At 42.1% G+C, this 24,615-nt stretch overlaps 1 protein-coding gene across 1 annotated transcript in view; it reads right to left on the bottom strand.

Moving 5' to 3' along the window:
• SIM1 (SIM bHLH transcription factor 1) overlaps window positions 1-24,615 on the bottom strand; it is a 44,368-nt gene that overhangs the window by 9,677 nt on the left and 10,076 nt on the right. Inside the window, exons 2-9 of the mRNA XM_054630126.2 lie at window positions 24,419-24,501; window positions 23,333-23,422; window positions 23,108-23,216; window positions 22,913-22,998; window positions 21,579-21,778; window positions 21,363-21,469; window positions 20,316-20,463; window positions 343-508 (exon numbers count right to left, since the gene is read on the bottom strand). Of these exons, the coding sequence (XP_054486101.1) occupies window positions 343-508; window positions 20,316-20,463; window positions 21,363-21,469; window positions 21,579-21,778; window positions 22,913-22,998; window positions 23,108-23,216; window positions 23,333-23,422; window positions 24,419-24,501 (989 nt within the window). The remainder of the gene's footprint in view (window positions 1-342; window positions 509-20,315; window positions 20,464-21,362; window positions 21,470-21,578; window positions 21,779-22,912; window positions 22,999-23,107; window positions 23,217-23,332; window positions 23,423-24,418; window positions 24,502-24,615) is intronic.

Below are 24,615 nucleotides of genomic sequence, written 5' to 3'. Positions count from 1 at the left end.
AAGTAAGAAAAAGCAAGATTTCTCAAATGGCAAAACTCACAGTCTTCTCAAACCAAGTATTTCAAAACCAACACTTTCACTTGTCCTTCTGTCCGCTTCTCATTAACTCTGAGCCCTGTGCTGCTATTGTTGTTGATTTATTATGCACACTGAAACATAAATGTTTCCAGCTTTTTAGAAGCAGTTTAAAGAAACATATTCCTGTCTCAAGCTCGTATAACTTGCTGTCCTTTATTCCCTTCGAGTAACGTGTTCTTTGGCCCATTCTAGTTATTTGGGTAAAGTAGCAGCCAAAATCAAGATATTAAAAAATATTTAACTTAGTTTTTCAAAGACAGCTACCTGTGGGTATGGTGATGTCCTTGATTTTGACTTTGTGCTTGAGAGGCGAGATTTGCTTCCCTTTCTATTATCCGTAATGGTCGGAGCTGAATTTGCGTATGAGAACGCCGGCTTGGTAGCAGTGACCTGATCCAGGGAGAGCTGTAGTCCTTTATATTCAGTGTCCCTATATGAAAGGCAAAAGTGAAAAACAAACTCACTTCATGTCTTAATGGGAAACATTCCTTTCTTCTTAGTGGGGGGTGGAAACAAAAGATATTTTTAAGAAAAAAGAATAAAAACCATCCAGGGCACGCCAGTATATCCCCCTAATACATTTATGGAGTATAGCTTACTAAGAAATAGCTCTATTTTTGTACTGAAAATATGATTGCTTTTTGCATCCAGCTGTTATCATCCTGATCTGCTTTCTTCAGTAATAAAAAGCAATGGGATGGATATTTCTGAGATTTGTATTACAGTTCTACATTGGTCACATAGCTAAGCAGTAAATAGGATACATTTTCCTCAAAACTCTTTTAACCGTACGACTACAAACTTTCCATGTGTGTATTATGTGTGTGTTTGTGTTACATGTGTGTATGTGGGGTGCACATAACAGCCTAGACAGATGACTAAATAAACTGAACAAAATATTTTTTAATGGAAAACACTTGATCTCTAAGGTTGTATTTTTCATTGCTTAAGAAGTTTCAGGCAATTGTGTAAATTTTTGTTTTGTTTTTTTTTCTACTATGGGTCTTATGAGTGTTTATTCATCCATTTTTAGTTTCTTGTACCAGTTTGCCAGTCAGAGAAAACAGCTAAATAGATATAAATCTTGTGATTTAAATTGCCTGTCCCTCACCCACAAAATAATAGAGATTTTCTGTGGGGAGCTATATTTAATGTCAGTTTTTGAAGTTTGGCATTAGTTTCTTCAAACTAATGAATACATAAAAGTAAGGAAAACTGGCATTGTTCACAATGTCTTACTAAGCATAATGAGGGCATATGCATTGGACTGGACTCCTCTGCACACATCTGCATGTCTGCTGATACCCGGGGGAGTAACAAATGAGCTCTCCAGCTTTCATGTAGTCATACGGAACCTATTCTGACAATGATTTATTAAAAGAGAGCAAAGCAAGAGCTTCTTCCTGACCTACCTGGACGAAAAGAGGAAGAGTTTGTTTTTTTTTCCTTTGTATTATCAGTAAAGAAATAAGGGAAGAATAATGTTACTCTTAAGCAGTCAAGCAGGCAACATATTCATTCACACATTATCCCATACTCCAGCTAAACCTAAAGATTAACACTTAATGAATTACAGTTAAAATAAATTGTTTACCTAGCTTTAGCAACAATATCTTGGTCTATAATCACATAAATATTGATGTGCAAGCCATAAGAGTCTAACTTTTTTAGAAAGAAACTGCATCACAGCCTGAGCATATTACAGCTTAGTACACTGAAATGATTTCAGATGAAAGTCAGGGGTAGAAGAATAAACTTGCTAAGTCACTGAAAAAAGTGAAATAAGATGAACCATTGAGCAGCCACAGATAAACCTGCATAACCAACAGATTAATTCATCACAGTCCTACAATTATTTTTTTTCTTCTGATAAAAGAAGAAGTTTCGGGTTTTTGGCAATGCAGACAATGTATATATGTCTGTGTGTATAGAACACATGAAAGTAAATCCCTAACATTAGAACTGCACTGACTATGCTGTTTCTAGTGCACAGCAGACAGAGATTTGTCAAGTATAAATAGTGCTTTGTAATGCAAAATTAGTTCTTAAGGTAAGTTCTTGAGGTAGTTCTAGTGAGGTAGTTCTTGAGGTAATTTCTTCAAATTTTGGCTTTATTAGAGATAGGTCTCTGCAAGAATACCTGTATTTCAAATACCCTGTCTGCAGTGAAAGCATCTGAGTATGGGGATTTGCTTTGGTCTCTTTGGAAGGTATGGTTCATCCACATATTTTGAAAGCATTAATATTTCCCATGGTTACCCTCAAAATTGTCATCCAGACACCTTGACTTGACATGCAAAGCATCTGTCTCTGTGACTGATTCCTAGGATATTATCTCCATGTTATATGAAACACAAAAGATGTCAAACAGTCTTAATATCTGCTACAATGATATTCTATTAATAGTACTGAAAAAACTATTAGTCTCATCCTGATATACACACTCCCCCTGACTAATTATAAGAAGAGGAAGGGTCCTGTGTTCTCAGTGTCAGATGCAGAAAATATTACCACCAGAAACTAAAATTAATCAAAACTAGGTAGGTACATTTTCAGAGCCTTAGGGGCATGAGGGAGTTGTATTTTGGTTTTGAGCCTACCAACCGTTCTACCTCTGGTTTTCTGGAGAACCCACAGCTCTGTGCTCCTGCCATTAACTCCCCATCTCTGTTTTTTTCCACCCTGTAACCATCTGCTGCTGTCTTGTGTCAGTGAAAAAGTTTTAAAACACTGGGAGAAATGCTACCCTGGTATTCAGACCACAATGTGATTCCAACACTGCTTGTCTGCTGTTATATGTGTAAGGGCCAAGCATTCAAGAATATAGAGACTACTCTCTACAATGTTTTTAGGTTGTGGAAATCGAAAAAACCCCCAACAAAACAGTCAAACCAGACTTACCAAAATCTTGTATGCCCTTCTGCCCTTCTGAATGTGTTACTTTTCTACATTCTTGGTATTGTTATGGTGAGGGCTCACCCTCCCAGCACACCACACCTTAGAATAAACAACACAAGCTTGTATTTGCAGCCAGTTGCTTAGACAGTAACTTCATCCAAAAAACGATAATAAAAAACTACCTGAAGTTCTTGCTGCCAGAATCAAAGTTTTCCCTTAGAAAAAGAAGACTGCTGTGCTCTCTTTGCAGATGAAATACTGGACTTTTTTCATCACTGAGTCATGATTCAATACCATCTCAACCCTGTCCTAGAGGAGCTACCCTTCAGAACAACCAAGAGAGATACCAGAACACCATCAGCAGCTGCACAAGATAAGTACCAGAAGTTAAAAAAGAAAGAAAACATGGAGGAAGGGTCCAATGGCCTCAATATCAGATGCAAAAGATGTTCCACTAAGAAATGAAAACATTTTTGACTATATCCATATGCATTGTGAGACAAAAGACTAGAGAAAGCAGGATTCCTAGTGATATACAAACTACAGATGGAAATTCTGACAGCTTCCTAGAGGAATTTATAAAACTTTCACCAACATGGAACTATAATCTCCACATTCTTATTCTCAGACTTCTGAATCCTCTATTACACAGTCACAGCCACACACTAATACAGCATCTTGTGTTCTATGCATAATTAAAAAAAAAGGTGGTGGATACAAGCCTCTTTCTCCAAGTTCCTCACCTTCAGGATCCCACAGGGATCCATACAATCTACATCTATCTACATGAGACTGCTGAGAGAGAGTGATATGGCATGTGTTCAATTGCTAACAGTATGTTGCTGACAATCTACTATTTATCTCATTTTCTGATGCAACTATCATCACTATAAAACATCAGAATAACTACAGGAAATTAGCTCTTAAATGAAGAACAGATGGATCAAACTGAATCCAGACAAGACCAAAGTGATGCTTCTTTGCAAAGGGAAACACATTGAAGACCTCCACCTTTTCGTTATGGGAAACAGCCATTCTTTCCACAGTTGGATGGAAATTCTAGGTCCTCTTTGACTCCTCAGAGGACATGAATGCATATGCTTTTGGTAGCACATGGTTCAAAAATTGTATTATTTTTCCTCTATCTTGTCGTTCCTCCCCATATGAGAATCTGGCTGGTATGGTCAATGTATCAGGCACCTACAGACTGGATTACCAGAATTCACTGTAAGCAAATTCAGAAGACAAAGCATAAAATCTCCTTGCTACAATATGCTTCTTCCCATTGTCTTCTCAGATCTAACTCCAGAAGCATTTCCACTCTATGCCATGTCTCTGGCTCTTTCAGTGCTCTTTATAAAGCTTGAACCTGATTTTGAAAGTATTTATAGGTATACTACATTGAAATACGTTTGAAAGTATTTATAGGTATACTACCACAAAAACCAAGGATCAAAGACTGTACCAACTGCATTTCTCTGCAAGGAAGCATCTGAAAGCTGAGCACAAAACATTCTTCACTAAAGACATCTAGCTACAGCGAACTGCAAAGATGGTGAAGGACAAGGGATGAAGGAACAGAATGTTTGGAAGAGGAAGCCAATCTGTTTGTACATGACTTGAATGCCAAGTGAATCTGCAACACTTATGTGAAATCTCAAAATTCAGCTTTAGAACTTTTTCCCTACTACTATGGCCAAAATGTACTATATGAAAAAGGTAGCAATAGTCTAGCTAATCAAAGTGTGAGTAAAAGATAATGAATCACTAGCAAACAGATACAAAAAAAAAAAAAAAAAAGCCAGTAAGGGAGTATCAGAGACCACAAAACCTGAATGCTCAGCAAACAGGAGAGTTTGCACAAATACAGTGACTAAGCATGTGGTTAGAGCTCACCATCAAAATGAAAAGAAAATGAGAGGGTTTTTTTTTATGTGGGCTTTTTGAAGGAAAAAATATGAGGAAAGGGTGAGTCAGCACTGACAGAAATAATGTTGGGAAGACAGAGGTCCAGAGTGCCCCACAACAAACTAAAACTACAGACAAGCTGGGCTTTCATTGTAATTGTGTTTCTTCAGTTAATATGAGGATGTTTGGGACTACTATAGCTCACCATGGAATGAGACTAGACATTAGCATTAGACAGCTAAAGGCACAAATAGTTTTCAAGATATTAATACTCCCTACTTAAGGACAGTGTTGGCTATGGAACAGAAGAAAACTTAAGCCCTGAAAAATGCTCTCAAATACAAAGAGAAGATAAATAGGATGTATCCAGAAGAAGAAGTAAAAGCATGACACTCATTAGTAAATAATAAATACCCAGATTCATCCAAAAGTACTTAAGAAGGGCAACCAGACTCAAGAATACAGATCTTATATATATCCAGTGCTATAAGCAGCATAACCTTCAAAATAAGAAGAAATCTTCAGAAAATAAGTGAAAATGCTCAATTCAAGGAAAATTCTGCAAAAATGTAAGGAAAAGCATCTTTTTACATTAATAACACTACATGCCAGAAAGGTACACATACAGTAACTGAGAATACACAGACAACCAACAAAGAGGCAGACATTTACTGTGCATTTAATTCCTTCAAAAGACACTGAATTTAGATACCTTCAAGGAAATTCAGGTTTCATATATGGAGTTACAGCATTGGATGAAAAGGTGTGATTGGAACATCAAGACAAAAACTGGATAACCTACACCCACATGATTCCTTACGCATTTTAAATGACTCATGAAGTCCAAGTTGAGAGTAAAAGCACTATGTGATCTTAGTGCAGCAGATTCTTACGTCATTGATACAATCATTCACCTGACTGAAGCAAAGCAGAAAATACTGTTCATGACAATGAAAGTAAGGTTTAATTACAATTGGTTGCACTATTCTTTCTATTGAATACAGGATAAATGTTCTTAATTTCCTCTAGTTTTACTTGAAAAATCTATGGGTAGGGTCATACACACTCTTCATTTCTTTTAGATAAAAATCAGAAAAATTGTATTTGTCAGATGTTCTGCCAGTCTAGCAATAGAAACTATGAGATTAAGTAGAGGTGCTAATGTCATTAATGTTCAGTCTATTTTTCTGAGTTACTGCAGTTTGGCTAAAATCAGACATGAAGGTGGTAAAAATCAGGCACTTTCTCATGAATGTCTGACCACAATACTGCAATATATCATTCTTCTACTTTCATGCATTGCCTGTGACTTTTAACATTTCCACACTCCAGCTCATGCAATGCTAACAGAGCACTCACTATTCAGCAGATGAGTGAAAAGAGAACAGATTCTGGTTGTTTGTCATCTTCATGGCTTCCTAAATCAGCAGATGGTACAACAAAACAGACAATTTCCTCATCTGCCGTGTCCTCAGTTCATGTACAATGTGTCTCAGAAATGTTTACAAAGGCCTCGGTCTGCTCACGCGATTTGTGAGGAGGAGCATATGCAATCTCTTTAGGGATTTATCCTGTCAGGATTAGGTTTCATTGAGGTTGTACAGGAAGCCAAATTTCAGGACAAAGTAAGAAAAAAGCTACTGAACCTCACTGCTTGTTATGAAATTAAGCTAACATTCAGTTGTGAAACCTCAAAGTTATTCCCCGCCTCAGTTGTTCCATCAGTAATAGGGATAATGTTAGCAAATCTCCTTTCTAAAACTTCTTGAGTGAATAGTCCCATATAGGCCAGACCTACTGCTCAACAAAGTAATTGGAAAAACCCTCCAGACATCTTTCAAGTGGTTGCTTATTATTAGTACACCTAACATCTACTTAGAGAAGTATGAGTTCTATGTATTAGATCCCCTCATGAAGTTCCAGGCACCCATTTATCTCCATAAATAGAACAAACAACAGTGGCTGTTTACATCTTGTTGAGTCAAAGTTTACAACTTGTCCAGCCATGAGATTCACTTACACGATATCATATTTCCATATTTGCTTTTAAAGAAAAAGCAATCCAACCCAGGAAGTTTAATTAAATTATTTTATACATTCAGAAAAGCTGAAGCACAAATTTTACTGTATGGGTCACTTAACACAAATGTCTGAGGACTTCCTCTAGACAACTAATGTGAGAGAAATTTTATATATATATTCAATGACTGGTTTTTCATCTCAAAATACACTCATCTAATTGCCAGTTGAAGTTATATGAAACATCCTGGCCTCTAGGCAATCATGATGAGGCAGATTTTTCATCAGTCTGAAGGTAGAGTTTGTCATTCTAAACTACATGCCTCACCATCTTTGGCTCCAAAAAGGAGACTTGTATTTGCCTTTATTTACTAGTCCATTAAATCAATGACACCCCAATGCAACAGCAAGTGCAATCAGGCAGCAGATCTTTAGGAATTAGTGCCACATAAATCTAAGTTTTCTCATATCCCTGTAGAATTATTTCTATTTTACAGAAAGCTAGACTCACAACAGTGCAATAGACTGCTCTTATACAGACTAGATTTTCACATCTCAGAATTCTTAATATTCTTATGTGCTAAAAAAATATACCTTGAATACCAATGACACCCACGAGACACTGATCCAAAAGCCAAATTATCTGGATCAATTCTCAACCCTCTCACAGGCTACTGGTGCTGCACTGGATGAATCACATATCCTGGAACTTCAGCACTTGGCACTTCCCTGAGTTTACCATCAAGGCTGCCAAGGGAACTCCTTGTTTTGATAGAGTCACATTTAGCCCAGCACTGATTGCTTCTGAGAACCCCTACCTTAACTTTGCTGAATATTAGCTCTGAAGATGAGGATAACAATATGCTATTGTAACTAACACATATTTGATAATATATCTTTTTCTGTCTCACCTGTTAAATTTCATCTTTTTGTTGGAAGGAACAACCTCCTTCTATCAATGCACAATTGCTAACATTACTAAGCTAACTCTCAGCTTCAGCCCCTGGCTGCTCTTCACCACAGATAACAGAAAATACATTTCCCAAGAGTACCCATGTCACTATTGGTGCAAAACATTCTTTTATTATTTCAGAATCTCCATGTATGCAATGTAAATGTTTTTAACTATGCCTTATACCATTTATCCTTGATTAAACCTCTTCTAGATAGTTAATCATTAATGATTTCTTTACAGTTGCTGTGCAAACAGCTCATTCATGCCTATGACATATCAAATTTCACAGATGTGTTCTTTAATTGGATTAATTTATTTCTAATCTACTGAAGTCCTCACTATAGTAATGCTTGACTAAATAGACATAAAACTTTAATATTTAAACTGCTAAAATAAATTTGATATGTATTCTATGAATGAAAATATTTGACTGAATACATGTAATACCATTGTTATTGTGCACCTAACTAAGCAGAAATTATTGGAAATAGCACATTAGATGTATGATATGCTTGGGCGGAAGGATTTCAGAAGATGCTGATGATTTTTGGCAGAGATTATACATTAACAGTTTTCAAATGCTAATAATTTCTACATCCCATTAAGGGATGTAATAAGGAGAACCAGTAGGAGCTCCAGTTGATTTTTGTGAAGGTTGTTGGATGTTGTCATTTTCAATCCAAGGACTTTTCCAGAGTTAAGTGCTTCATACCAGTCCTGTCCCCTCATGGCAAGGGAGACCACATAAAATGTTTTTTGAAGATTGACTGCTTTATGTTTTGTGACAGTTACTGAAGAGCTGGCACAGAAGTGGATAAAAGTCCTATAACTGGGCATTTAGCAGCCACAAAATACAATTATGTAGCTATAGACTATGAGTTATTAGGGGCATATATAACATTAAACCCTAACTATGGGGCTTAAGTATGGTCATAAAACTCCACTTTCAGATTTTTCTTTCTAAAACTAGTAATTTTGTTGAAGAATCCTCTGATCTACATGATTCACCACATAAACTGTGCGGAAATTTCATTAAAAAAAAGCATCACATTGCAGAGAGGTCACTGATATAACACAGGCTGTCCTGTGTGTAAGAAAATGCACATCATGGCATAATTATACCATACATAAACCCCTCATGCATTGACATTTCAAACATTTTATGCTCTGACCATCTTATCTGAAAACTTGAAAAAGCACGGAATGGGAAAGAAAGTATGATGATGGGCTTGGAACAGCCTTTCTATGAGAAAAAATTAAGGACTCTCCTCAAGTTGAAAAAGAGGTGACTGGGAGAACAAAATAAGATCAGTAAATTGTAAGTGGCAAAGAGAAGGAAGACATGCGTAGGAAGCAGTTTTTCACTTCTTTTTCTAAGGCAAGAATTATGGGCTATGAAATGAATGAAGAAAAAGGAGGCTTTTATTACCCCATTTACTTAACCTTGGCAAAAGCCAACATGGTGTCAAAAAGCAAACTGGTGAATTTATGGAGGGAAAAACCCCACAAAACATTGACAACTAATACATTCAAAGATCTCATGTGTTTCTAGGAAGACATTTGAATTTCTTGGAGACTGGGAGAAAATGCTAGGGAAACATGGATGCATGGACTGCATGCTTGTCCTATTTTTAACCTCTTTCCAAAGTATTTCCCATGGTCACTATCAGCATGTGTCTGATTCCACGTCGCTGTTCTTATGTTACACTCTATACCACACTAGTTAAGCAGTTTCATACCCCAGTTACTCTGAAACTGTGAAGAGAGGTCCTGAGTATTTGCTGTCATTGCTTTTAATAATTTATTCTAAAACTTTGTGATGTTTTAGGTTTTCTAAACTCCTCTGTGCTCCCCATAACTAAAACTTTTGTTGTGACAACCTTCCTAAGATCCTGAGGTGAACACTTAAAAAATTAGCTAGCTTATCTGTGATGACATTCTGGATAAGCTTCTGTGATCTGGGAATAAATTATCTGAGGGAAAAAAAAAATGAGCTTGAAAAATTATTTACTATTTGCTCTATTTATTCCTCTTTGGGAAATTTTCTATCTGCATGCAGCATAAAGAACTTCCCCATCATTCCACACTGCTTTTTCTGATCAGCTACACCCCACAGTGAAGAGGCCTGTTGAGTGCAAAAGGATTCATGAACTCCATCTGGTAGGGTGTCCCATTTACAATGGATCCCTTCTTCTTTCATCAGATTAGTACTTTCTTGTTGTAAGACTCACCTTCCTCAGAAGGACCAGTATTTTCCTACAACAAAAATCTTTCTGCTTCACTAGTCCAGAGTTCCTCAGGTTTGGCCAAGGGAGGGCACTTTGCCTCTGAGGGCTGTCACTTGCCATCAAGAAAAAAAACGTGCTATAATACTTAATAACTACTTTTCAACTGGAAACTACTTTTCACCCTTTCTTTTGCTAAAATTTTAAGATAGGTAAGGGGAGGAAGACAGGCAAGGACTTGCATTGGAATTCCGGCTTTTGGGAAGAATTTTTTTGAGGTTTTTTTCCAAATTAAAACCTATTTTCTCATTTCATTTTTTGGACCAGAGTCAGGCCGTTTTTTAACTCCTTCCTATCCACAGCCAAACCTCTACTGGAGCCAGATCCCATACACATTAAGTGCCACTTGGGTCTAAGTCTCTGTTCTTATTGGACTCAGCTTGGTCATCCAGCTTTGATAGACATACAATGCAGACTTTTATGCTGATTAAACAGGAGGCAAATAACAAGAAAAGAAAATATAATGAGGTTATAATGTAATGCATAAGTCTCCATTTTATTTGATAATTTCCTAATAATCACTGAGCCTGTCTCCTCAAAGTGTGCATAACACATGGTTATATTTGTTAAGTGGGTCCATTAAACATTTAAATTTATATTGGATAACTTGTTTGACTCCCTAGACTCTCTGGACCACAGAATAAGTTAAACCACCATCTATTGCACTACTGCAGTTACCCCACATTTTCTAGGAAATTCAGAAGACTTTTTTAATGGCAATTATTGTTTTTTGACAATGCTAGTATAACAAAAACTCTACATTAACATGTGCAGTTCAAGAAATGCATGCCCATGTAAAAATCCTGCTTATGTAAGCCTCCAGTGGGTTGAGTGCTTATAGGTAGTCAAATAATAGGAATATCTAAAATTTCTCAAAAAATAAATGAAAATAATCTAATAAAACACAATAATATCTACCTATGATCTTCTTTAGAAATCTTAATCTGCCTAGTACCTTGTCCTCTTGGTCATAGCTTTGACTGGAGCAGTCAGGGCCTTAGCTGGCTTCAGCCATTCTGTTGTCACTGTTCCACATGCATATTCATCAAGGGTTTCTGGATGCTTAGGACTATCTCTGACTAAGCAGAGACACTCTTATTGTTCCCATAACACTGTTGACAGCAGCATTCATGCAGATCAACTCCACTGCCAACCTACAACCATCCTCCAACCAACACTACAGCCAATCTGCAGCTGAAGGAACTGAACCCTTGATTTTGTTAGTGCAGAGTCCAGCACACAGCATTGTAAGAGATTTGCTGTGCTTGTGGTGGCCACTGCTGTAGCTCACATAGAGCGACTCAAGAGTGTCACACTGTGCAAACAGTGCTGTGCACCTTCTCTCCTACTGCTTTCCTGCACTCACTAGATAGCCCCAGTTGCATGCTCTCATGTTACACCACTGTAGTCACACTGACAGGCAGTTTTCCTTGGTGTGAAGCCATGTTCATACACCCACTGCTGTTTTTCACAGACCAGAGAGCACTAAAGAGGCTGATTATCTTTTGAAAGATAACTGTTTAATTATCCTACCAGAAGCTTAGGATCAACAGAATTATTTTGCAGCTAAACAGCATTCAGAAGTTTGGCTGCAAAGAGAAGGATGCTATCAGGTTATTTATTCCCAAAACCAGTGTTTCTGTGAGCAAATACTCCATTGAGATAGGCCTCACAAATCAGTCATCAAAGGTTATTATTTTGTTCTGTGTGCAAAACAATCTTTGGAAACAGCAAGAGAAAAATAGCATGCAATGCCTTTGGATGGATTTCAGAAATCCACAGCCTAAGTCAGAGAGTTTTCTACAGCAGCAGCACAGACTACCAGCTGCCAAACATAGAACAGAGACAATCAAAGCTGCAGGCTACTTGGGAACAGTGAGCCTTCAGGGCATGTTCTCTTCGTCACTGACAGCACACATGTAAGAGCATTGAATGCTGCATGGTTTTAAAGGTCTTCACTCTAGGTTATGTCAAAATATCTGCACAATGCTATGGGTATAGCCAGACTTTAGTTAGCCAGGCATTTGAGTTTCCATAGCTGCACTGAAGCTTCTGCAGATAATAGCTGTTTTTTTCAACATTGCTGTCCCCAAGATTTATACACAGTGGTTTGTAGCTGAAAAACTACGGCTGTTCTCTATTAGGCCCCAATTCAACACAGTAACAAAATGAGTCCTTCAAGCCATCTCTATTTGGCAAAGCCAAGGAATATTCTTATTTCCATGCATGTGCCTAAGGGGTTTTTTACTTCAGAACTGAATTCACCAGGATATAATCATGCACTGAAAGTTATGTCTAAGAACTCTTAAAGCCTGACATGTGCTCAAGTGCTTTAGTAAATCAGGACTTCTGCAATTTAATTGCACTAAGTGGATGATAACAAAAGACAACAACAGGAATAAATCATCTAACTGTGTTAAAGATCATGAGATTGACTCCAGACTCCAGCCATCCCAAGCCTTCCGAAGGGTCAGACGCTATACCCTTGTTCACACAGAGCAGTGCCTGCCTCCATAAATAGTGTCATCAAAGTGAAAGGGGCTGCCTCTGAAGTAACCCACTGAGTACGAACATATGTGCTGGAGCCTGGCCCACACTGTAAAGTACAAAAGAGAGGTGAGGGAAGGAGAATTAGATTTCAAACAGATACTTGCCACTGTTGAATGGACAAAGGAGATTTATTTGTTAACACTTAATTTAGGCTGTGTCAAAATGCCACATTTGTGTACGAATTAAAACCTAGCAAGAACAACATAATGTAGCAGGAAGATCTTGCCTCAAAGTTTAGTAACTTATCACACCTGTTGCACCTCATGATAATTACAGTGAAACAACATGGGAAGGGCAGCAGTGCTAAGATGCAGCACAGAGCAACAAGAGCAAACATGCAACGGATTAAGGAAACAGAAGCAGAGCTAGTAAAATTGTAAGCCTACTTAAGGAACATACTGCTGTTGTTATGAGAGCAGGAGCCAGTTTTGCATCCAGTTTTATGCAGAGTATTAAGAGGTGAGAGCATGGAGGGGAATCCTTTGATAGCAGTGGACTGCTTGGCATGTCTCTCTGCACATCCACTAACACAGTCCACAGACAAGCTACAAATGTGGCGTAGTAAAACCAGCATACACTCTTCCAGCTGCCTCTTCAGTTCTCTGAACTATCACAGAGCAGTGAATATAACCCTTAACTCCATGGTTCACTATCTCTGCTGCTCTGCCACATAGAAGGACCACTGATACACCCTCAAAAAGCACTGCAGCACCCAGCTGCTGGTGTGATGTTCACAAGCCACATTTATCCTATTCAGATTGCAGAAGGGCAGAGTTAGGATAAAGTGTGAACAACCGCTCTAGCAAGAACAGCTGTGCCACAGTGTACAGTCCAATACTCCCATGTAAAGTAAAATCTGTGGCAGTTTACCTTGAACCATAAACCATGGCATTTTAGGAAAAAGAGTCCCTGGAGCAAGCCCTGTACCTTTCATCAGTGGAGTGAGGCAGACAGCTGGAGATAGTAATTGTTTCAGCCATTGAATGTGTCTCAGTCCCAGACAAACATTTTATAAGATCTGTAACTCAGTATTTGAGAGGAGGGTATTTCCAAAGGCCTGGAGCAGCCCACACTGAATGGGGAAATGATGAAGTGGAAAGCATTTGAAGTCACTCTTCTTCCTTGGAATAAAGACACTTTTTTGCAACCTTGAATTTCATGCCATGTGAGACTCTCAGCATGCATGCATTTAAACTAACAACTGGGGGGATTTTTTCCATAGGGCTGAGCTGCAATCCTTTAATCCTTACTCTAGCAAATAAAACTCTTCATATGAACGGTGACTCTCAGCTCTGGCCCACACTTTTAGTGCCTTGGCCATTACAGTCACCTGGTTTAAATACAAGCATAGAAATTTGGAGTGAATTAAACAAATGGTAGCTGAGAAAGCCCCTACATGAACAAAGAAGAACTGCAGAAATGTATTGTGGACACCTGGAAAAGCCTGTCTCCTATTTGCAAGAAATATATAAACAATGTTTCAGGGAGACAAGTCTGTAATAAAAACTAATGGTGAACAAACAGAATACTGCTCTGAGCAGTTCAAGAGGAGTCCTTTTATTTTTTTTTCTTTGAGACATATGTTTCCCAAACATTTTTATTTATTAAAACAATTTGTCTATGTTTTTACATTGCTATTCAAATCATGGGAATGATGGTAGGCTTTCCAGTCTTAGGAAAAGCACATTGAAGATTAAACAGAAAAAATAGGACCCAGCTCTGTGCACTACTAGGCAAGTGGCAAAAAGTTCCCATTAATACAGACAAATACAAAGGAAAAGCAGCAGGTCAAATTTGTTGCTACTCTTTACAACTATTTAAGAAAGAACCCCAAATATTATCCAGGTGAAGTCACTAAACCATACCTCCAGTATTTAAGCATGACTAAGCTTACTCATGCAACTGATAACACTAATAATATGAGGAAGGGTAACTTTCCCAGGGTATTCTCTGTCCTACCTACTCCATCACCCACTTGAGAGATACAAGAGAACAAGTGTCTCCCTATGACTAAGGAAACAACTCTGTGGCAATTCCAAATGGGTCAGCTTGAGAGAAACCTTCAAGAAGGGGAAGCCCACACTGTAGGTGTGGAAATACAGTTTCTGGATTCTCCCATTGACTAGGAAGAGACAGAGGTGAGACCTGATGTACCAGAAACAGGACAAAAAGAGGATTTCTATGAAAAATGATGAAAAGATATAAGTGTAACTGTCCACAAATACAGGGAAAGCTTTTTCACATTTTTCAAATTCACTTTAGGGAATTTTTTCACAAAATTCCCTAAAGCCCACTTAATATGCCAGGAAGGACATATGCCAGGACATTTTTGAAGTCTGAGCCATCATGCGTAAAGATAACACCTTTCCTATACCATCATTTCAAATCTGGTGGTACACAAAGCTATGAATAGTATTAATAACAACTTAAAGATTAAGTGTGTAGACACAATTAATGGTTAATTTATTCTAAATTGTATTTATCACATTGTTTGGTAAAACATTTGTTAATAAGACAGTTATTTGTGAAATAATTGTTCAAATAAATTGCATTCAATTTGTGTTTCTAATCAGCCAGTTACACAATGTAACATGAAGAGGTCAACTGGAACTATATCAAATACATGCTGTGTCATTAGAACAGAGATTAGTCACAATTATGTACCTAATCCATGTTATCTGTATATGACACCACTATTGCTATTCTTTTAAATGCTAAAGGACAACAAAATATATGTAGGAAAGCTTCTCTAGCTTTCTCTGGGGACAAATTATTATAATATTTGCTCATGCTCAGAAAGTCAAAGGATTTGGACTTTGCATTAGCCCTTTGTTTAAAGGAAGGTTGTTTGCAATCTAAATATAAACTTAACTTCAGCACTTTCCATCTCTATTCATTGACTCATACTTGAGTCCATTTCTGTGATAAACATGCACAGCTAATAATCAATGGTATGGTGGCTGTGTGTACAGAACAAATAAGAAAAGAAACAAATATTCCGTGTCTATACTCATATATCCAAAACAGAATATCATGATGACCAAATATATGTGCTTTAAGGAAGAGTCCTTAAAGGTCATTTATATTAACTTTTTATACACTTCTATTAGACAAGAAAATCACCTTCCATTGCCACCATGCTTATTTATTTCAGCATATATACTTACTGCAAGCATTTTTTCTCAAACCTAGCTTTCATGTTCTCAAAATGTGAGATTTATGGAAGATTAAAATCACCTCTTTTTAATTTTCTTAACTGGGGTGTGTGTGGGCCTTCTTTCCATAAAATCTTTCTCATCCTTTTTTTTGTTTTCATCATCACTCTTACTCAGGGGAGCTGGGAAGTTGCAAGGTAGAGATTCTTGTTCTTCCTGCCCAGCCTGCACTGAAACTGCTCCAGACCATTTTGGCTCTTATGGCACTCAGTATCTGCTCTTTACCAAAACAGAGAATGCAGGTTCCTCTCAATAGTGAGAAAAAGCTCCTTATCCCATGACCAAGCAAAACAAAAAAAACCCCAAACCTGGGGTATTGCCTAAGTGAAGAATTACTGTGTGAGAGGTCCAGGGAGTTAGCAGGCTGAAAACTTGCACTGCATCTTCCAAAACTTATGACTCCTTCTGTGATTTGCCCTCCAAAAAGAACAAAATTTCCTATATTCAAATGATTTTTCAGCAGCAGTCATCCCACCTTTCAAGTTCTACCATGCCACCCCAAATGTGTGGGATTGCGAATCTGTTATTTCAAAACTCAAAAGCAGTAATTTGCACCTCTTTTGCTTTCTCCTCATCTTAAACATGCAAGAGTCTGTATGGAAAAGTTTGTATTTCTCTTTTGGGAGCACGTTTTTCTCTGCTGGGTTCATAAGACAGCCTGGCTGCAGTGGGTACACCTATTCCTGTCCCTCTGCCCAGACCTGCACCAGGGGCTCTGCCACACACCCACTGCCAGGTGGGAAAAGCACAGGAGGGCACACACAGACTGCTCATCTCAGACTCTCTTGGTTTGCTGGGAAAATCCAATGTCATCCTTAAAGAACAGCAGTTTCTATGAGATTCATACTGGCATAAAATATATTAAACACTTGGAGATTTTGAATGCTACAGGACCTTCATCCAGCCCTCCTGCAGTAGAGCCTACCTCATGCCAGAGGAAAACCACAAGTCCCTGTAACCTCACATTTTCCTCTGTATTTTCCCCACCTGCCTTCCTCATTTGAGTGATACTGCTGACTCTGAATAGCTCATTAAGACAATTAAGCCTGCTCTAGGTTGGAGTTCAGCATCACCCTAGCCAACTCTGCTACCATCAGCCTATCCCTAACAGTTCCCTCCTCCTCAAGTTTTCTGTTTCAGAGGCCGACTTCATCTCAGTTTTTTAAAACCAGACCTTTCTGTGCTTACAGTCACCTGGCAAATGGCAGGGCCTGGTCTTCACATATATTTTCTGAATGGCTGGCTAGCCCAAGAAGAATGATGATGATGATGATGATGATGATGATGATGATGATGATGATGATAATAATCTAATTATTCAGAGGAAGCTACACCCATCTCTTGGAGGCCAGGCAGCAATTTCAGCAGTGGCAGTCCTCCTGCACAAGTAAGCAGAATGCCATCTCTTCTGCAGAGCCCTAGTGAAGAGCCAGCCAGGCTCAACGAGACCTCAAGGACCTGAGCATATCAAAACTAGATTTTTATGCAGTGGCAGTGTCTACATTGCAGCTGTCAGCAGCACACAGCAGTTGCTGCAGCCAGTGCTGGACCTCCCAACTTTCAGCATCCCTTCTTTAGTCAGCCTGGCTCCCTCCCTGCCTCCTGCCGTCCTTCACACTCGAGGCAATTCAGCCAAGAGTGCAAGGGGAGACTTGGAGATTTACACCAAGGCATAAGGAAGTTGCCCTGTGGTGTAATTTCATTCTCTAAGGGAAATCTTGAAAGCACAGCTATAGCCCTCCCACATATCAATTTGGCTGCAAGCAGGTTCTGAAAATCCATATACATGCACCAAAGTATAAAGACTCTGCCTCCAGCGATAAATCAGCCAGAGAGGAGGGGTCACCCTGTTAGGGTACCGCTCCTGAGGGGGAAATCGTCCTCTCTGCAGGGCCGTTTTGGGAGGCGGGGAGGAGAGTGTTGAGGCACTCCGAATGCAGCTCCCGGACTGCCGGGGATTCCTGCCGGGACGCGGGACCGCGGACGCTCGGGGGCTGTCAGGACACTCGGGGCCGGTCAGGATGCTCGGGGGCTGTCGGGACACTCAGGCACTGTCAGGACGCTCGGGGGCTGTCAGGACGCTCGGGGCTGTCAGGACGCTTGGGGCCTGTCCGGACGCTCAGGGGCTGTCCGGACGCTCGGGGCCTGTCCGGACACTCGGGGCCTGTCCGGACACTCGGGGCCTGTCAGGACACTCGGAGGCTGTCGGGACACTCGGGGCCTGACAGGAAGCTCAGGGCCTGTCCGGACGCTCGGGGGTTGTCCGGACGCTCAGGGCCTGTCCGGACGCTCAGGGCCTGTCAGGAAGCTCAGGGCCTGTCCGGACGCTCAGGGGCTGTCCGGACACTCGGGGCCTGTCCGGACACTCGGGGCCTGTCCGGTGGCCGCCCCCGCGGGCAGAGGCGCAGCGGGGCTGTGGAGGTGCGGGCGGCCCGCGAACAGCGGGGGCTGACAGGACACAGGCACATGGTACAACCTGTCACGCTGCTGGGACACAGCTCTGACGGGTTTGTCTGACCGGCCCCCACAGGGAACCAGGGCACTCCTTGCTTGCCGTGCCAGCCTGAAATTCCCGTGCCATGGGAAGCAAGGGACAGATCCTGCCAGATGCCCAGCTGTGCTTGCAGCAGGTCCGCAGGGGTGTTTCGTTTCGACTCGGATCATTTGAGGCAGAATTCCGTGATTGATGTTCACGCTTTGGGGATTAAAGAAGAGGGAAACGACCGGTAATCTCGAATGATCGTAGAAAACCGTAGCGTTTCTGGAGCTAAAACCACTCCAGCATGCTAGTTGCCTTAGGGCTCCTTTTTTCTTAGCATTACAATGCACAAACTTCTGTCTTTGCTGCTCCCCGTTCACCCAAAGCAGGTGCTTGGACTTAACTGGGAAGCATAAACCGCAAAAAATACAGAGAGGGACTGGTATAGGGGAAATGGACATAAAAATGTGCAGAATAGCTAGAGCAGAAGTGATAACATCTCTGCTGATACTCATCCTTTCTGAGGAAATGACATCCCATACCAAATAAAATTAAATAAATTTGCTTTAAAGGGGAATTGCAGTTTGTTGACTATAGCAGGGTGCTGACCAAAATGTCTATTTTTTCATGCAGGTACAATGTCCCATCTTAGAGCACGACGCCCATTATCACCTTACATACCAAAGGGATTACACCCTAGAAGTGCAGGTGCTGTGACCTGCAACTCCTTTCCCACTCCACCAGAGCCATGGTCGAGCCACTTCATTTTGGGAAGCACTCCTTAAACTGGGCTACCAAACCACTTGCCACCTGTGCACGCACCAAAGCCATGATGGCAAGATCATGATGCTGCCATCATTTCTTTTAGGAAAGGGGAGGGTTGTGCCTCTCAGATGCTTCCAATACCTACTTTTGTCTCCAGGGAGAGAAAAGAAGAAGAAGAAGAAGAAGAAGAAGAAGAAGAAGAAGAAGAAGAAGAAGAAGAAGAAGAAGAAAAAAAAAAAAGGCAGCAGAACAGAGGAATATTCAGTCCCAAGGATCAACGAAGGACCGCCGGCCACACTGGTCCTACGATGCTAATGAAGCATCAGTGCTGCCGGCAACAGCCACTGCCGTGTCCAGAGGGGATAGTAATAACTACCATGAAAACACTTAAAAATTGCCCAGCCGAGCTTCCCTTCCCTTCCCTCACTGGGCCTCTGTGTTTCAGTACAAGCAGGATAGCTAGGGCACAACCTAGCCGTTCCAAAATGCTGGGAGATGTATTGAGATGTATGGTATCTCAGCACTTACTCTGATTTTTTTTCCCTCTTTAATTTTAATTTTTTTTTAAGTTCAATTGACCCTTCTGGTCACCAACTTTCTTTGTGGTTCACTGTAAGGATCGCTCTCCAAGAACAAAAAAGAAATCTCCGAGCTTTGATAGAGACTCTGGATGAAATTAAGAACTTCAAACCCCAGATTTTTGAAAAGAAAAACAGATGTCCTGTTTGTTGAGTATAAATAACTCCGTACGTGGAAGCCTTTTCTTTTACGCTGCATTAAATTTTATTTAATGCTGGGTGCATTTAAACTAAAAAAAAAAAAAAAAAAAAAAAAAAAGGAGGGGGGCAGCAAAATATGTGGGTGACAAACCTCTAAATCTTTTCCTCTCTCGAAAGAGAAAGAAACAGGCAGACGGGAAACCCTTCATCTGGATGAAAGCGCTCAATGTGTTTCCTAGCAGACCTGGCGAGCCTGCCCTGGTCAGTGCGGCGGCGAGGGGAGGGGGGAATGGAGGCGGTGGCAGGGAAGGACGGGCGGAGGGAGGGAAGGAGGGAGGGAGGAGCGGCCCCGGGCCGGGCAGAGCGGGGCGCGCCCGCAGGTGCCCGCCCGGTACTGGGTCCCGGCCGGCCCCCGCCGCTCGGAGCGGCCCCAGGCTGACTCACGTGAGCACGTAGTTGACGCTGACGATGCAGTGCGGGCGGGAGGAGCGGCTGTTGTGCACGATGGTGGCGTAGCTCTGCACCCACACCCAGCCGCCGTGCTTGGCCAAGAAGCGGTAGTACTTGGTGGTCACTTGCCCTTTCACCAGCACTGCGGGGACAAAGCGAGGAGACCCTCAGCGTGGCTCCCACCTCTGGTTTGATAAGCCCCGGGAAGAAGCGCACACTCCTCCCGGAGCCCTGTGAGCGACCAGAGGGGTTAGGACCCTCTTAGCCAGAGGGGTTAGGAATCTCTCAGCGGCACATGAGGACAAGGGTGGTGGAGCCCCCAGGCAGGGCTTATCTCAGTACCTGAGATCGTTATCACAGGCTAACAGGGGAGATTGGTAGGGCCGAGGTGTGCGTGTGTGTGTGTGTGTGTGTGTGCGGTCGGCTACGGCAACCGAACCCCGCACACCCCTATCCTGAAGTATCACCATCGAGATTTTGTTCTATAAATCTGTCTGGGTTTTATCTCTTCTCGTTATGCTCTCTGTAAGGAAACTTACCGGAAATCGGTATCCTTTCTATTCATCTATCCGTGTATTAATGTCATCGAGATATCAAAATAGAATAAAGTACATCTCGCCAAATCAGGCTCACTACTGCAGTCGAAATTAGATATGCAGATAAGGTTTGTGAGACTTGGTGGAAGTGAAATAAAAGTACTGATATTTCACTGGTATGGCTTTTTAGAGCAGGAAAAAGGGTTTTCCTAACTCAAATTTGAAGAGACAATAGCGCCTGAGATTTGTGCAGGGCAGTTCTTGTCCTACAACCAAAAGAAAAGGATGGAAAATTCCCAATCCCCTCCGTTTGCCACCTGCGTCCAGAGTTCAGTCTCTATCTAACCTTGTTTCACTAAAACCTGAAGAAGATTTTGCTTATTCTGCCCTCCAGAGAGCTGGCTTTTCACGTGCCGACCTAGAGGTAAATCCCAGCAACCCCAAAGTCCTTCTGCAAAGGGACAGGATGGGAGTGGGGTTTTAAACAAGAAGACCATCTCCTTACACAAGTGATGTGCGCAACGTAGGTGAAAGGTGTCACAACCATGGACATGATGGTAAAGGGTCTTCTCTATCAGGTCCTGGGGCTCGTAACCTGTTAGCTCAGCTACCCTGCAAGAGACATAAGCAGCAAATATAAGTGGGTGAGAGGACAGGAGAGGAGGCCTGGGGAAGAAGGGACGGGCTAGGGGAATAGATTTGGAAACAACGCCAGCTCTACCTGGAATCTAAGAATATGAGCTTCATGTCTAGGCTGGCCCGAAACATGAACATATTGCTGTGGAGCTTGATCTCCGTCACGGCGCTGGGCGGCAGCGAGTGGCCCACGGCGACCAAGCCAACGTTTTGGTAGCAGCCGTCGAAGGGAGACATGTCCAGGCTGTACTGGCGGATCTTCAGGTACCCGCTGCAGTGAATCACCTGCCGGAGACACAGGAAAGCTTGGCGACTACTCAGCAGGGGGGAAGGGTGTGCTGAGTCCCTCCCCATGAAGAGGGCCCGGACGATTCCCCCCATCCCGGTGCGGTGCGGCTGCGGGGCTCGCGGGAGCCGCTGACCTGCGTCTCTGCCCTGGCAAAGTGGCACCGTTTGGGAGTTTTCTGTCCGGGATGATTTTTTTCCCATACTAGAGTTCAGCGTCGATCTAAGGCCCATTAGAGTCAACAAGATTTTTTTTTTTCCACTGGCCTAAGTGGTTTTTGGCTCACCTCCTAACTGCGCTTTTATTATTCTTCTGAAAAGGAAAGACGCGGAACTGCCAATCCAGTTACGACTTTGTAATGAAGAGTGTATGCGCGTGAGAAAGGGTTTACATGTGTGCATATGTCACATGTGTAAGATGCGTCTGTTATATGGATGGAGCAGGCGCAATCCATCGCCAAAAAGCACCTTTGATTTAAGTGTATCTCCTAAACGTATCCTTGCAGACAACTGCTGTCCACGTCCACTCTTCTCTATTATTAAGAAGTTTCTTCTTGGGGTTCAGCAGGTGTTCTTAGTCTACGGTATATCGTGACACGACATCTCCTTGGGTTATGGGTACAACCCCCTCCTCGGCGTTGTGTGGCTGACAAAGCAGCGAGGAGTTAAGAGACAGCGTGGGGCTCTCCTTACCGAGGAGCCCCGAGCAGAACCGCATGAAGCACCTGGTCAAAACCCTTGACTGGGAGAGCTACCTCTGCAGCTGATGAATTACCTAAGTAAGAAATAAATTAACCGGGGCTCCGGTTTTATCCTGAAAGCTGTCACTGGGAGCATCAGAGGTTGTGCGAGGTTCAGTTCAAACAGTAAAATAATAATAATAATAAAAGATAAAAAAAGCCCACAAACAAACATCAAGGGGAGCTCGATTGCTTGGTTTTGGTTTTGTGGTTTGAGCTCTTCAACCTGAAACTCTGAGAGAAATGGACCACATGAAAGAGTCCTGGGCTGAGAAAGCCCTCGCGAGAAGAGATCTCACCCCCTCTTCTCTCCCCATTTTCACAGCCTTCCCGGCACAGGGACACGGGCAGGCTCGTGCGGGGGGGAACGGGGAATCTGGCCGCGGGCACGCACCTTGTAGCCACCGCAGGTGAGGCCCGCATTCCTCTTGGCCAGGACGCACTTCATCCTCAGGAAAAAGGATCTCTCGATCTCGTACTCTGGGAAGGGGGAAAGGCAGAGGTGGGGTGAGCCAGGGGCTCCGCTGGCTCTGCGCGGTTCCCTACGCGGCCGCGGCGGCCCGGCGGGGGCGGGGGCTGTGTGCTTTACCCTGCACGAAGTGCGAGTGGTAAGGCTGGTGCGCCGTCAGCACCGCCGTCATCTCGTCATGGTCGGCGGGGTGGATGTACTCGTAAATGCTGTTGCCGGTCAGCTCTACCTGTGAGAGAGGAGGAGGAGGAGTAGGGGGGCTCATGGCCGGCACCGCGCACCCTCTCCTGTCAGTCGCGGGGGTGGTACAGGCAAGCACAGGGGCTAGCAGGCCCCCCAGAGTACCTGCGACAAGCCCAGGTGCACCGAGGCAGTCTCCGAGATGTACATGATCTTGCCATCCGGAGCCACAACAAATATGAAACCATCCAACGTCTGCAGAAAAGGGTAGGGAATATAATTAAATTAATAGATAGACCCACTATATACCTGTCCCTCTGATTTATTTTAGCAAACAGGCGTCGATGTTCAGGCTCTGATTATTCAAAAAGTTGGAAGGAAATGGGCAAATCTTGGACAATAATCCCTCTAAAGCTCCTGGATCCCTGAGATACAACCCACTTCTCAGAGGGGCCGAGCTCAAAAGTAACGCCTTGAAAGTGCCTTGAAAGTATCTAAGAAGAGGTCCTGGCTATCTGGTGATTAATATGTGGGTCCCAGAAATCCCAAATACCTCTATCCTATTTAAAATGTCATGGGGGTTTAGTGCTTGCCTATTTTATAAGGAGAATTTAGGCGATGAATGAGTGTTTATGTGTAAATGAGACAATTTGTCAGGTACATTTCAGCAGACACAGACGGGACTTCTGGGTGTAGCAAGAACAGAATAGGCCCTCCAAAGGCCACACGATTCCACCAGAAATACGTGGTGATGGTCATCACTAGTGTTCTTTAGTATTTCAGAGCGTTGTGAGTTTTCAGATCTGTCCTCCCTGATTTGTGTCTCTGCTAATGTCGGTGCCCGCTGAGCCCTTCTGTCCCGGACAGCCGTCCCTAACCTGCCGCTTGAGCCTCTCCCTGCCACACCACTCTGAGCTTCACAACATTGATGATATGTGTCACCTTGTTAATAAATTGGGGAAAAGTCGTGCTCCTGTGTCTCTGGCACCCTGAGACACACTGTAAATCCCTCTCTGTGGACGCAGTGTTAGATGATTCTGAGGCAAAGGACTCAGAGGGACCAAGCCAACAATGAAATACACGACACTGAATCACAGTGGTTCACATTTCTGAAGTGGTTCCCCTCCTGCCTACCTTTCTATTAAACACTTGAACGGTTAAAAATTAGTCAAGGTGGCAATTGAAAGCTCAGAAGAGGGAATTATTTCTTTAATCATTAATACCATATGCCTGTCGTTTCCAGACCAGTACCTGCAAAAGATGGGATCCCAGTTCCCGTCCAACATTATCCAGTGGGCTGGTTCGACTGGAGTGGCCCCAGGCTTCTCCAAGTCCTATTATTTAAGACAAACAAAACGGAAAAGTAAGATGAGGAGATGAAAAATTGACTCGTGTGGGCCTGATTTTGGCGGGGGGGGGGGGTAGTGTGGAACATTTTTTCCTTGTCT

Source organism: Agelaius phoeniceus, chromosome 3, assembly GCF_051311805.1.
Source record: "Agelaius phoeniceus isolate bAgePho1 chromosome 3, bAgePho1.hap1, whole genome shotgun sequence".
Lineage (NCBI taxonomy): Eukaryota > Metazoa > Chordata > Aves > Passeriformes > Icteridae > Agelaius > Agelaius phoeniceus.
This window is presented reverse-complemented; position numbering and strand designations above follow the sequence as displayed.